The 15,532-nt window shown below is 42.4% G+C and overlaps 1 protein-coding gene across 3 annotated transcripts in view; it reads right to left on the bottom strand.

The window, feature by feature from the left end:
* Nucleotides 1-7,364, bottom strand: part of TBC1D8B (TBC1 domain family member 8B) — a 103,660-nt gene extending 96,296 nt beyond the window's left edge. Inside the window, exon 1 of one of the 3 annotated variants that reach the window (XM_056539590.1) lies at nucleotides 7,100-7,364. In XM_056539590.1, coding sequence (XP_056395565.1) covers nucleotides 7,100-7,226 — 127 coding nt within the window. In that variant the 5' untranslated portion in view covers nucleotides 7,227-7,364. The remainder of the gene's footprint in view (nucleotides 1-7,099) is intronic. The other 2 variants (XM_056539589.1, XM_056539592.1) reach the window with 2 other exon arrangements.
* Nucleotides 7,365-15,532: the final 8,168 nt, after the last annotated feature.

The following is a 15,532-nucleotide window of genomic DNA, read 5'->3' as shown; positions in this document are numbered from 1 at the left end:
ATTAAAAGTTTTAAAAAAAACATTAACCCCTTCTATATTAAAGTTCACATCACCTCCCCCCCCTTTTCAATTTTTTCCATGTTATAGGGGTTCAGAAAAGGTTTTTAAAAAATTTAAAAGTTTAGAATTTTTTTCATAAAGTATCAAAATAACATGTAAGTTTGACCACAAGGTGAATGGCGTAAACAAGTAAAAAACTCCACATTTGCAAAATTGCACTTTTTTTTGTTTTCAATTATACCTCAAAACTATATATATTTTTTTTGTTTAAAAAAAAAAAAAAAAAAAAAAAAAAAAAAACAATCCTTCATATGGGTTTGTAGATGAAAAAATAAGAATTATGGCTATTATAGGGAAAGGAGGAAAAAACGAAAGCAAAATCTATATAAACTAATAAAGACCTAATTTACATACTATTTTGGTTGAAATCATTTTGTGTACCAGGACAAGTGGATTTTCATAAGGGACAAGTAGATTGTGTTCCATTTTAGTCCCTTGGACATGAATGAAGCGTGTCAACCATGGCACGAAGCAGTGGTGGACACGCCATCTCCATGCATCTGTATAAGAGAGAATGCAGATAGGGGATACATTTTATTTAGACTGGTAAGACTCCTTTTACAGACCTTTTAGCTGGCTCTCTGCATCTTTCTCTCTCTCTGTTTCATTCTGCTGCTAATTTCTTCTCCTCTCATTCTATCCCTATAGACATCTATGAACAGCATGTAACTGATCCCTCAGTAAGCTGTCAGTCACAAGGTGTACTTAAGGGTTGGGTTCACACTGTGGAGGAAGGGGGGGGGGGGGATCTAAATAAAAATTGTGTGTGTTTTTATTGCAAATTGCCACAATTGAGCAATTTGTTTTTTGACACTTTTTTTTACAGTAAAAAATGCTTTTTTTTTTAACATTCCTTATCTTTGAAAACATTCTAATAAATACATGAAAAACCACAAATGCTGAAGAACAATGTGAACCAAGGAGCCGCAAAATATAGCTTATAATAAAAACTGTTTTTGTGATTTTTAAAAGTGAAATTTGCATTATTGGACAAAAATACAATATAAAACACAAAGCATTCAATACTAGTGACATCTGCAGAGCCGAGAGCTGCAGTCCATTAACTATTTACAATTCCTTTTAGCCCCTCACTCATAGCCATTACTCAACTGTATCCTATCGCTATTCCCGTCTATTACATGAAGCTCAGCTCAAACTAAGAGTCAAAGGATAAATGATGTTAATAACCTGCAGCAAGGTGTAAAAAAATAAATAAATAATAATTATAATACTAATTACAGTAATATGCCTATAGTCTACTGATCACAAGAGCAGGGTTCCTTTGTCCACAATGTTAGTGGAGTTGTAGTCGATCATACCTTCATAGTCTATCTTTGGTTACGTTCACACGTGCAGATTTACAGAGCATTTTATGCTGCAAATCCGCTGGTGAAGGCCCACTCTATGCTGGCTTTACATGTGCCTGCTCGTATTGGCAATTTGCCGCTACCAGCAGACAAACTGCGATGTGCGAGTCGCAGTATACTCGCACATCGCGGGAGCTCTCTGCCTAGCTCAGAGCAGGGATAGCGGCCACGATACGCCGTGCACATTGCTGCACTGTGTCTGCTGGTAGCGACGTATTGCCGCTACCAGCAGGCACATGTAAAGCCAGCATACAGCGGGGCCTTCACCAGCGGATCCGCAGCTAAATACGCTGCGAAAATCCGCTCGTGAGAACGTACTCTTAGGCGGATCCGAAGCGAATGAATGGAGGAGCAACAATCTCACAGCCAATCTGCAATGAAATGTCTGCCCATCTAACTATACAATGAAAAGTACAGATAGACAATCAAATAGTAAAACCAAGAATCGAGAGCACAGCAAGAGATGGCAGCAGAGAGCACTGTGGTCAGACTGAAAAGAACTACACAACTTCCTCTGTAGTATACAGCAGCTGATAAGTACTGGAAGGATTAAGATTTTTAAATAAAATTTACAAACCTGTATAAGTTTCGATTGATTTGAAAAATGTTTTTCGTCCAGAGTACCCCTTTAAGTGAAAAGTCCCCCATTTTGCCCATTTACTTTTACAAATGTTTTTGTGAAATTTTTGGCAAAGTTCACACTGAGAATCTCCGGCCTGGAAAAGTTTGATGCTCTGGTAATATTTTTAGATTTGAATTTTCTGATGGAAATTAGGCCCAGAAAATTCTGTAGTGTGAATGGGTTAATGGATAACCCATTCAACTGCATTTTACCTTCAGGCAGAGGAATTTCTGACCGAAATTCAGAAGCGCCTTTAAGATCTTATTTTTGGCTGACTTGCAAATTGCATAATAGCAATAGTTGTAGTTTTAGTTCAAACTGTTGCTAAACTACAACTCCCATCTTGCATGACAAATATTATACTTCAGTCAGATCAGTTCTCTAATAGGTGGCTTTAGGCATTTCCATAACCCAAGGCAACATTTCTTTTAGTGATTCAGTCAGTCAACACAAAAACTCCAAAAATACAATCACAATGCTGCAAGCCTTCGGCTATCTGGGCATGATAAGGGTTGTAGTCTTGCAATAGCTGGAGATCTGTCATATAGTGTAGGATAACATTTCAAATAGGGAGGTTCACACATATCTAGAGCTATTCTTCTCTGTTAGGGCAACCCATAGAACGGATACCCTATGAGGCTGCAGAATTGTGATCACAGCTCTGGAGTATAAGATACCTGAAATTCAGCAAAATTATTATTATTATTTTTTTATGTTGATTCATTTAATATAGAAACATGGCCATGAACTACAAAAATATGCAACCGTATAGACTACAGAAACTATATAATACCATACATGCATGTTATTATATTGATATAATAGATTTTATAAATGCATTTCATTTTACATGCATGTTATTACATTGCCATAATAGATATTCTACATCAGGGGTCTCAAACTCGCAGCCCGCGGAATGAAATGTTTGGGCCCACTGCACAGGGTCGGATGGACCTCCAGCTCCAAGCCCCTATGTTAAAATATGCCCCCTGTGTCACGTCACGCTCCGCCCCTCAATGCAAGCCTATGGGAGGGGGCGTGACACGCCCCTTCATGAAATCACACACAAATTATCTATGGAAATCAAATTTATCAACCCATGGAGGTCTGGATATGGAGTCACACTCAAAATCAAAGTGGAAAACCACACTACAGGCTGATCCAACTTTGACGTAATGTCCTTAACGACGAAGGACGTAAATGTACGTCCTGGTGATGCGGTACTTCCGCGATCCCGTGGATGTCCGCCATTAAACCCTCAGATGCCGTGATCAATACAGATCACGGCATCTGCAGCATCGCGGTCACTTAATTGGATGATCAGGTCACCCGCAGCGCTGCGGCGGCGATCCAATCATCCAGCACGGCAGCCGGAGGTCCCCTCACCTGCCTCCGCTGTCGCAGACCAGAGCAGAAGACGACTGATAGCACTGAACAGGATTAGCAATCGAATGATTGCTTTAAATAGTCCCCTATGGGGACTATTAAAGTGTAAAAGTAAAAAAAGTATAAAAAAAAAAAAAGTGAAAAACCCCCTCCCCCAATAAAAACGTAAATTGCCCCATTTTCCCTATTTTCCCCCCAAAAAAGTGTTAAAAATGTTTTTATACACATATTTGGTATCGCCGCATGCGTAAATATGTGAACTATTAAAATAAAATGTTAATGATACCGTACGGTGAACGCAAAAAAAAAAAAGGCCAAAAAGTTTTACATAAGCAAATAAGTTATCAATAAAAAGTACAGATCACGGCGCAAAAAATGAGCCCTCATACTGCCGCTTATACAGAAAAATGAAAAAGTTATAGGTCTTCAAAATAGGGGGATCTTAAACGTACTAATTTGGTTAAAAAGTTTGTGATTTTTTTTAAGCGCAACAGTAATAGAAAAGTATTTTATCACGGGTATCATTTTAATCGTATTGACCCAAAGAATAAAGAACACATGTCACTTTTACCATAAATTGTACTGCGTGAAAACGAAACCTTCCAAAATTATCAAAATTGCGGTTTTCTTATTAATTTCCCCACACAAATAGTATTTTTTTGGTTGCGCCATAAATTTTATGGTAAAGTGAGTGATGGCATTACAACGGACAACTGGTCGCGCAAAAAACAAGCCCTCATACCAGTCTGTGGATGAAAATATAAAAGAGTTATGATTTTTTGAAGGCGAGGAGGAAAAAATGAAAACGTAAAAATAAAATTTTCTGCGTCCTTAAGGCCCAAATTTGCTGCGTCCTTAAGGGGTTAAAGGGGTTCTCCACTGGCCAGAATGGAACTAAATGTTCCGAACACTGTTTTTGCAATGCAAGGGTTGGCCACACCCCTTCATGATGTCACGGCCACGACCCCTGAATGCAAGTCTATGGGAGGGGGCGTGGTGGCTGTCACGACCCCTCCCATAGACTTGCATTCAGGGGGTGGGGCAGTGAAGTCACAAAGGGGGCGTGGCTGACCCCCGCAGAGTGAAAACAGCATTGGGAACAATTATTTCCACGCTAGCCAGTGGAGTACCCCTTTAAAACAAGTCAAAATGAGGCTCAGTAGTGTGTGTGTGGCCTCCATGTGCCCGTATGACCTCCCAGCAATGCCTGGGCATGTTCCTGATGAGATGATGGATGGTCTCCTGAGGGATTTCCTCCCAGACCTAGACTCAAGCATCCGCCAACTCCTGGACAGTCTGTGGTGCAACGTTGGTGGATGGAGCGAGACATCATGTCCCCAATGTGCTCAATCGGATTCAGATCTGAGGAACGGGCGAGCCAGTCCATAGCATCAATGCCTTCCTCTTGCAGGAACTGCTGACACACTCCAGCCACATGAGGTCTAGCATTGTCTTGCATTAGGAGGAACCAAGGGCCAACCGCCAGCATATGGTCTCACAAGGGGTCTGAGGATCTCCTCTCGGTACCTAATGGCAGTCAGGCTACATCTGGCAAGCACATGGAGGGCTGGGCAGCCCCCCCCAAAGAAATGCCACCCCACACCATTACTGACCCACTGCCAAACTGGTCATGCCGGAGGATGTTGCAGGCAGGAGAACGTTCTCCACGGCATCTCCACTCTGTCAAGTCCGTCACTTGTGCTCAGTGTGAACCTGCTTTCATCTGTGAAGAGCACAGGGTGCCAGTGGCAAATTTGGCAATCTTGGTGTTCTCTAGCAAATGCCAAATGTCCTGCACGGTGGTGGTCTGTAAGCACAACCCCCATCTGTGGACGTCGGGCCTGCTGGAGGTCATTTTACAGGGCTCTGGCAGTGCTCCTCCTGCTCCTCCTTGCACAAAGGCGGAGGTAGCAGTCCTGCTGCTGGGTTGTTGCCCTCCTAAGGCCTCCTACACATCTCCTGATGTACTGGCCTGTCCCTGGTAGCGCCTCTATGCTCTGGACACTACATTGACAGACACAGCAAACCTTCTTGCCCCAGCTTGCATTGATGTGCCATCCTGGATGAGCTGCACTGTCTGAGCCACTTGTGTAGATTGTAGACTCGGTCTCATGATACCACTAGAGTGAAAGCACTGCCAGCATTCAAAAGTGACCAAAACATGTGATTGACTTGGAGTTACATTGTGTTGTTTAAGTGTTCCCTGCATTTTTTTGAGCAGTGGATATTCTTATACATAAACAATATAAAAAATGCACACTCTTAAATATATTAGACATGCATGCTCTAATTCATACATTATATTATGCATATATAATAGTATACATACATACTCTAATACATACACAATATAACACGTGCACGTTCTCACACACTATTATACATGAATGCTCTCATACATACATACTATAACACAAGGCACGCTCTCACATCCATAACACAAGGCACGCTCTCATACATACATAATATAACACATGCGTGCTCTAACATTCCTAATATAACACATGCACGCTCTCACATACATAACACATGGCACACTCTCACATACATAACACATGCACGCTCTCACATACATAACACATGGCACGCTCTCACATACATAACACATGGCACGCTCTCACATACATAACACATGGCACGCTCTCACATACATAACACAAGGCACGCTCTCACATACATAACACAAGGCACGCTCACATACATAACATAACACGCTCACATACATAACATAACACATGCACGCTCTCACATCCATAATCTAACACATGCACGCTCTCACATCCATAATAAAACACATGCACGCTCTCACATCCATAATCTAACACATGCACGCTCTCACATCCATAATCTAACACATGCACGCTCTCACATCCATAATCTAACACATGCACGCTCTCACATCCATAATCTAACACATGCACGCTCTCACATCCATAATCTAACACATGCACGCTCTCACATCCATAATCTAACACATGCACGCTCTCACATCCATAACACATGCACGCTCTCACATACATAACACAAGGCACGCTCTCACATCCATAATCTAACACATGCACGCTCTCACATCCATAATCTAACACATGCACGCTCTCACATCCATAATCTAACACATGCACGCTCTCACATCCATAATCTAACACATGCACGCTCTCACATCCATAATCTAACACATGCACGCTCTCACATCCATAATCTAACACATGCACGCTCTCACATCCATAATCTAACACATGCACGCTCTCACATCCATAATCTAACACATGCACGCTCTCACATCCATAATCTAACACATGCACGCTCTCACATCCATAATCTAACACATGCACGCTCTCACATACATAATATAACACATGCACACTCTCTCATACATAATATAACACATGCACGCTCTCACATTACATTACACTGCACATGCACGCTCTGCAGACAGCTATGTATCACTATGTCACTACTGGAGGAATGATATGTAGGTGACATCACTTCTAAGATTTAGTGCAGTGATTTGCAACCAGTGGTGTCCCAGCTGTGGTGCAACAAACTCCCAGCAGGCAGCCTGCTGGGAGTTGTAGTGCAGCAGCCCAGGAAGGTAATAAGCAGCGCTGTAGCCTGTGTATAAAGTGCATATAATGGGGCTGCCATAGTGTGCCGCTGACTGTACCTGTCAGTCCCCCTCCTTCCTCCCCACAGCCCCTTCTCCTCTGCAGCACGAAGTACGGGTTGGAGGTCTCGGTCACCCATAGCTTCAAGGCGTTCTTCAGGAGCACTTCCTCCGGTCTGAGCCACATCTTATCGGTACCGGTGTCTCATATCTTCCTCACCATCCAGCTCTCCGCAGACACGTAAGCAGCAAACCTGCCAAAGACACTGGAGCCTCCAGCCGCCGACGGGAGTTGTAGTTCTCAGAACGACTGTGCAATACGGAAGCAAGGCGTGACCGAGACTACAAGTCCCACGATGCACCGCGCCTGGCAGTAGCTGAGGGGTCGGCTGGGCTTGGAGGACAGAAGGGGCATGAATGTGTTGAAATTAAGATGGTTATGGTGTCTGCTATGGGGTCTGGGTAGTATGTACTGGATTTGTTCCAAAGTGCAGAATATATTATGAAAGCCATATTGAGAAGGAAGTAGGGTAAGGGAGGGAGGGGGAACTTTGGGGGACAGATTAGTGGGGCATGAATGAGGAGACATGTACACACCAAGTTGCCTTTAGAAAATAAATTCTGAAGTAAATGCAAACTTCTACCCCTGAAGGCAGTGTTTTCCAACCAGGGTACCATCAGCTGTTGCCAAACTACAACTCCCAGCAGGCCCGGACAGCCAACGGCTGTCCGGGCCTTCTGGGAGTTGTAGTTTTGCAACAGCTGCAGGCATCCTGGTTGAGAAACACTGCCTTAAAGGGGTACTCCAGTGGAAAACCTTTTATTTTTTTTTATTTTTATTTTTTTCAAATCAGCTGGTCCTAGAAAGTTAAACCGAATTGTAAATGACTTCTATTAAAAAATCTTAAAGGGGTTCTCCACCATAAGGTTATTTTAGTACGTACCTGGCAGACAGTAATGGACATGCTTAGGAGGGATCTGCGCTTGTCTTGGGACTAAATGGCTATGTTGTGAGATTACCATAACACTGTGGCTAGCTTTTTGTGAACTGGTATTTCCTGTTTGAATTTTCTTTTTTTAACTACAAATCCCACAATTCCATTTTCCTCCCTCCCATACATCAGCCACCCCACCCATTGAACAAATATGCTGCATCCATTCAAAAGACCTGTGGTTTTCAATCAGGGTGCCTACAGCTGTTGCATTAGTTGCAGATTGATCCCTCCACCCATTGAAGCAGACAGGCTCCCTGTCATCAGCTGACTAGTGAGTCAGGTCTCGGCCGCATTGCAAACTGGGAAAAATCTGAGACAACAGTCATTTTGTTTGGTGGTAAAAATAAATATTGGAGTGAAAATCACAAGAATTGTGAGAAAACCATCAAGCACAGGTACAGACACTATATTATGAACTACACTAACTTTACAGCCCCTGTAGCATAATCAAAAAAAAAAAAATCCTGGAATACCCCTTTAAAGGGGTTCTCCGGTGCTTAGACATCTTATCCCCTATCCAAAGGATACTGGATAAGATGCCTGATCGCGGGAGTCCCGCTGCTGGGGACCCCCGGGATCTTGCACGCGGCACCCCGTTTGTAATCAGGCCCCGGAGCGTGTTCGCTCCGGGTCTGATTACCGGCGACCACAGGGCTGACGGCGTGTGACGTCACTCTCCGCCCCTCAATGCAAGCCTACGGGAGGGGGCATGATAGCTGTCACGCCCCCTCCCATAGACTTGCATTGAGGGATGGAGCGGGAGGTCACACGGGGGCGGAGGCGTGCTATCACACGCCGCCGGCCCCGTGATCGACAGTAATCAGACCCGGAGCTAACACGCTCCGGGGACTGATTACAAACGGGGTGCCGCGTGCAAGATCACAAGGATAGGGGATAAGATGTCTAAGCACCGGAGAACCCCTTCAAGTACAGCCACACAGGAGCAGTCTGTTCTCTCACTGCATATGTCATAGGTCATAAACCAGGTATCAATATGGACATAGGTCATGAACCAGGTATCATTATGGGTGTAGACACGGTCCCATAACACCCTGTACTAGATAGAGATCACATTGGCCAGGATAGTCAGGGCCTGGAGTGAACCTCCTAGCACCATGACTACTACGAGTAGGGACAGCAATTTAAAATTTGCCTTTTATTTTTTTTAAAGCAGTACAATAATAAAAAAAAAAAAAAAAACGTCACCATGCTTTTCTATTATTGTACTGATTACATGTCAGTTTTAGGGTACGATCACATTGAGTAATTCAAGAGGAATTTACTCGAGTATTTCCTCTTGAATTCTCTGCTGCATATTAATGCACATCTCCTCTGCCCATTGACTTTAATGTTATTTCTGCCGTCCTGTTCACACTGCGGAAATTCTGCTAGCAGAATTCCGACCCAGAATTCCGTTCCGCTTGAAGAAAGAACATGTTCATTCTTCAAGCGGAATCCGCGAGCAGAATCCAATAGAAGTCAAAAAAATATTCTGCCCGACATCGTTTTCAAGCGGAATTGGAGCGGAATTCAGAAAAGTAGATTAAATAGCCTCCTCCTTCATTCCTCTTCATTTCCGCTAGATGGAGAAGGCAACAATTTCCTGACCGAAATTATTCCTCCTGAATTCCTCAGTGTGAACGCACCCTTAAATGTACAGCGTAAAAGCAAAAACCCCCAAAAGTTGCAAACATTTCCTGGAAGAAATGATATTTTCTTGGTTGTGCCATACATTTTATAGTAAAATGAATGAAGTCTGTAAAAAATACAAATGGTCACGCAAAAAACAAGCCCTCAAGAATTAGGTCTCTTAACCCCTTAAGGACGGAGCCCATTTTCACCTCTAGGACGAAGCCCTTTTTTGCAAATCTGACCACTGTCACTATTCTGATTCCGAGATAGTTTTTTCGTGACATATTCTACTTTAACATGGTGGTACATTTTTGTGGTATCTTGCATCCTTTCTTGGTGAAAAATCCCCAAATTTGATGAAAAAATTACAAATTTTGCATTTTTCTAACTTTGAAGCTCTCTGCTTGTAAGGAAAATGGATATTCCAAAGAATTTTTTATTTTTTTTGGATTCACATATACAATATGTCTACTTTATGACATATTGCATCATAAAATTGACGAGTTTTTACTTTTGGAAGACACCAGAGGGCTTCAAAGTTCAGCAGCAATTTAAAAAATGTTCACAAAATTTTCAAACTCACTATTTTTCAGGGACCAGTTCAGGTTTGAAGTGGATTTGAAGGGTCTTCATATTAGAAATACCCCATAAATACCCCATTATAAAAACTGCACCCCCCAAAGTATTCAAAATGACATTCAGTAAGTCTTTTAACCCTTTAGGTGTTTCACAGGAAAAGCAGCAAAGTGAAGGAGAATATTCAAAATCTTCATTTTTTACACTCACATGTTCTTGTAGACCCAATATTTGAATTTTTACAAGGGGTAAAAGGAGACAATTTATACTTATATTTGTAGCCCAATTTCTCTCGAGTAAGCACATACCTCATATGTCTATGTAAAGTGTTCGGCGGGCGCAGTAGAGGGCTCAGAAGGGAAGGAGCGACAAGGGGATTTTGGAGAGTACGTTTTTCTGAAATGGTTTTTGGGGGGCATGTCGCATTTAGGAAGTCCCTATGGTGCCAGAACAGCAAAAAAAAAAAAAACACATGGCATACCATTTTGGAAACTAGACCCCTTGAGGAACATAACAAGGAATAAAGTGAGCCTTAATACGCCACAGGTGTTTCACGACTTTAGCATATGTAAAAAATAAATAGAACATTTTCACTAAAATGTTGGTTTTCCCCCAAATTTCACAGTTTTTAAAGGGTTAATAGCAGAAAAGACCCCCCCAAAATTTATAATCCTATCTCTTCTGAGTATGCAGGTACCCCATAAGTGGACCTGAAGTGCACTGCTGATAAACTACAATGCTCAGCAGAGAAGGATTCATATTTGGCTTTTTGAGAGCAAATTTTGCTCGGGTGGCATGTTACATTTAGGAAGCCCTTATGGTGCCAGGACAGGGACAGCAAAAAAAAAACACATGGCCTACCATTTTGGAAACTAGACCCCTTGAGGAACGTAACAAGGGATAAAGTGAGCCTTAATACCCCACAGGTGTTTCACGACTTTTGCATATATAAAAAATATATTTTTTTTCACTAAAATGTGGGTTTCCCCCCAAATTTCTAATTTTTTAAAGGGTTAATAGCAGAAAAGACCCCCCCAAAATTAGTAACCCCATCTCTTCTGAGTATGGGAGTACCCCATAAGTGGACCTGAAGTGCATTGCGGACGAACTACAATGCTCAGAAGAGAAGGCATCATATTTGTCTTTTTGAGAGGAAATTTTGCTCGGGGGGCATGTCGCACTTAGGAAGCCCCTATGGTGCCAGGACAGCAAAAAATGTTAGTGTAGTGTAGTGTTTTTAGGTTACATTCATACTGGTGGCAGATTACACTGAGTCTCCCGCTAGGAGTTTGAGCTGCGGCGGAAAATTTGCCGCAGCTCAAATTTGAAGCGGGGAACTCAATGTAATCTGCCGCCAGTGTAAATGTAGCCTGTACATTCACATGGGAGGGGGGGTCAAAACTACAACTCCCAGCATGCACTGACAGACCATGCATGCTTTGGAGTTGTAGTTTTGCAACAGCTGTAGGCACACTGGTTGGAAAACCTTGAGTTAGGTTCTATGACCTAACTCAGTATTTTCCAACCAGTGTGCCTCCAGTTGTTGCAAAACTACAACTCCCAGCATGTACTGATTGCGGAAGGGCATGCTGGGAGATGTAGTTATGCAACGGCTGGAGGAACGCAAGTACAGCTCCCAGCATGCCAAGACAGCCTAATGCTGTTCCTGAATGCTGGGAGTTGTAGTTTTGCAAGATTTAGAGGGGTTCAGGTTGTAAATCACTGTCCAGTGGTCTCAAAACTGTGGCCCTCCAGATGTTGCAAAACTACAACTCGCAGCATGCCCAGACAGCAAACTGCTGTCTGGGCATGCTGGGAGTTGTAGTTTTGCAACATCTGGAGGGCCACGGTTTTGAGACCACTGTAAACTGTGGCCCTCCGGATGTTGGCAGGCAACAACTCAACCAGCAGGACCCGGATATATTGCATCAAACTGGCATCAAACTGATCAGCGTCTCAGCCAGTACCACTGGTTAGTGCGGGGGGAGCAAGCTGACAGTTTTCCTTTAAAAGGTGAAGAGACAAAAATGGGATGTGTCCTTGTTGGGTTAAAGCAATGTTAACCCAGAAATTTACTTCATCATGCTCACTTTATGAAAGTAATGACATCATAGTATATTTATCAAACTTAAAGGGGTACTCCGATAAAAACCTTTTTTCTTTTAAATCAACTGGTGGCAGAAAGTTAAACATATTTGTAAATTACTTCTATTAAAATTTTTTAATCCTTCCTGTACTTATTAGCTGCTGAATCCTATACAGGAAATTCTTTTCTTTTTGGAATGCTCTCTGATGACATCACAACCACAGTTCTCTCTGCTGACGTTCTTATAATAATAATAACTCTTTATTTATTGTTGTCCATAGTGGGATTTGAACCCAAGTCCCCAGCACTGCAAGGCAGCAGAGCTAACCACTGAGCCGCCATGCTGCCCTTAGCATACATCTGCTATGCATGGTTGCTAAAATGGACAGAGATGTCAGCAGAGAGCACTGTGCTCGTGATGTCATCAGTGTTCCAAAAAGAAAGGAATTGCCTCTGTAGCATTCAGCAGCTAATAAGTACTGGAAGGATTAAGATTTTTTTAATGGAAGTAATTTACAAATATGTTTAACTTTCTGCCACCAGTTGATTTAAAAGAAAAAAGGTTTTCACCGGAGTACCCCTTTAAAGAGGGTGTACCACCCTGCAACTTCCTCTGGCCACAGGTGGTTTGAAAAGCCTAAAGTGGCCGAAGCAGGGAAATTATGCAATTTGCAGAACTCCCATTGACTTTAATTGGAGTTACGCAAGCTGAGTAGCCCTGTGAGCTTTGCTGTTTACATAACTCCCACTGCAAACAGGCCGAGGAGCCTGAAAACCCGGAAGTACGAACCTTGAAAGTGCAATATACAATAGTTAAAAGTAAGTAAGGGTGACTGGGACTCTTACAAATGCAAAAAGTGAAGCACTGTATATAAAACAGTGCAAAGATGTTGGAAATATAAAAGAAAAACAAGACAGACTAGTCCATTATGACCTTTAGATGCATTAAAAGAGCAGAAAAGAAGCGGTGTAATTTACAATGTATACAATACCATGGAGTCAACTGTCTCCATAACAATCCCCATTCTCCTTGCACCCTTACTATTTTGCACATCACCCCAACCCCAATGCGAAAGAGGAGGGTCAGCATTAGGGGGTTGGGTAGTTTGTAGGATGGTACGCAGTGCAGGAAGAGTCTGCGCTAGGTAGTGGTGCAGTGTGCAGGATGGGATCCACACTAGGGGGTAGGGCATGTACAAGATGGGAAAGGCACAGGGAGGATCCGTGTTAGGGGCTGGGGTGGTATGGGAAGGGCATTAGGAGGATATGCGCTAAAGAATGGGGCAGTGTGCAAGATTGGAAGGGTGCAGGCATGGTCTGTGTTAGAAGATGGGACAGTGTGCATGATTGTAAGGGCGCTAGGAGGGGATTGGGGTGAGGCACCTGTTGGGAAAGGTAATAGAATTTAATGTTTTGGGCAGGTAAAAATAATGAAGGTTTGCAAGGGTGAGGTGTGTATTAGGGATGGGAATTGTATGGTTGGGGTCGGTGAAGAAGTTTTTATGGAAGGTAAAGGATAGCATGGTTGTATTAGGTAAGAGAAGGGTTAGGAAAGTTTGGATGGATGGTGGGGGAAGAGGGTGTCTCTCTTTTGGTGCTTTTACCTTGACATGTGAGGGAGAATGCATGCCTTGATGATCCTATGAACTTAACTGTCTGAAGCTAATGCTCCTGGTGGGGTCACCCATGCCACACCACAGACAGAGCATCACAGTAACAATGACCGCCACAGAGCACCACACCAGTGTGAACACCTACCAAGTGCTTTCTGCCAGAGGGCTGGAAGAATGCTAGGAGGAAACCCTTATGCAGTCTCCTGCTAATTAAAAACACCTAGGCCGAATGGGTGGAGCAGAGTGCTGGCTATGAAAGAGGGGACAGACTACAATTGTAAAACAAAAATAGAGAAAAAAAAACACAGCCGCACATCCACAATTTGTATTTTGATCTACTTGCTTCTCAGCATAGCGAGAGGGTTTGTACTTTTTGATTAAAATGTATATTAACCCCTTAACCCCTTAAGGACTCAGCCCATTTTGGCCTTAAGGACTCAGACAATTTAATTTTTACGTTTTCATTTTTTCCTCCTCATCTTCTAAAAATCATAACTCTTTTATATTTTCATCCACAGACTAGTATGAGGGCTTGTTTTTTGCGCGACTAGTTGTCCTTTGTAATGACATCACTCATTATATCATAAAATGTATGGCGCAACCAAAAAACACTATTTTTGTGGGGAAATTAAAACGAAAAACGCAATTTTGCTAATTTTGGAAGGTTTTGTTTTCACGCCGTACAATTTCTGGTAAAAATGACGTGTGTTCTTTATTCTGAGGGTCAATACGATTAAAATGATACCCATTATTATATACTTTTATATTATTGTTGCGCTTAAAAAAAATCACAAACTTTTTAACCAAATTAGTACGTTTATAATCCCTTTATTTGATGACCTATAACTTTTTTATTTTTCCGTATAAGCGGCGGTATGGGGGCTCATTTTTTGCGCCATGATCTGTACTTTTTTTTGATACTACATTTGCATAAAAAAAACTTTTAATACATTTTTTATAATTTTTTTTAATAAAATGTATTAAAAAAGTAGGAATTTTGGACTTTTTAAATTTTTTTTCGTTCACGCCGTTCACCGTACGGGATCATTAACATTTTATTTTAATAGTTCGGACATTTACGCATGCGGCGATACCAAATATGTCTATAAAAAATGTTTTTTACGCTTTTTGGGGGTAAAATAGGAAAAAACGGACGTTTTACTTTTTTATTGGGGGAGGGGATTTTTCACTTTTTTTTTACTTTTACTTTGACATTTTTTTACATTTTTTTTTAAACTTGAATAGTCCCCATAGGGGACTATTCATAGCAATACCATGATTGCTAATACTGATCTGTTCTATGTATAGGACATAGAACAGATCAGTATTATCGGTCATCTTCTGCTCTGGTCTGCTCGATCACAGACCAGAGCAGGAGACGCCGGGAGCCGCACGGAGGAAGGAGAGGGGACCTCCGTGCGGCGTTATGAATGATCGTTCATTTTAATCGCGAACTGCCGCAGATGCCGGGATCTGTATTGAGGGGTTAATGGCGGACGCCCGCGAGATCGCGGGCGTCGGCCATTGCCGGCGGGTCCCTGGCTGCGATTAGCAGCCGGGATCAGCCGCGCATGACACGGGCATCGCTCCG

This window comes from Hyla sarda, chromosome 9, assembly GCF_029499605.1.
Source record: "Hyla sarda isolate aHylSar1 chromosome 9, aHylSar1.hap1, whole genome shotgun sequence".
NCBI classification, from domain to species: domain Eukaryota; kingdom Metazoa; phylum Chordata; class Amphibia; order Anura; family Hylidae; genus Hyla; species Hyla sarda.
Note: the sequence above shows the minus strand (reverse complement) of the source record. Positions and strands in the feature narration are given on the sequence as shown.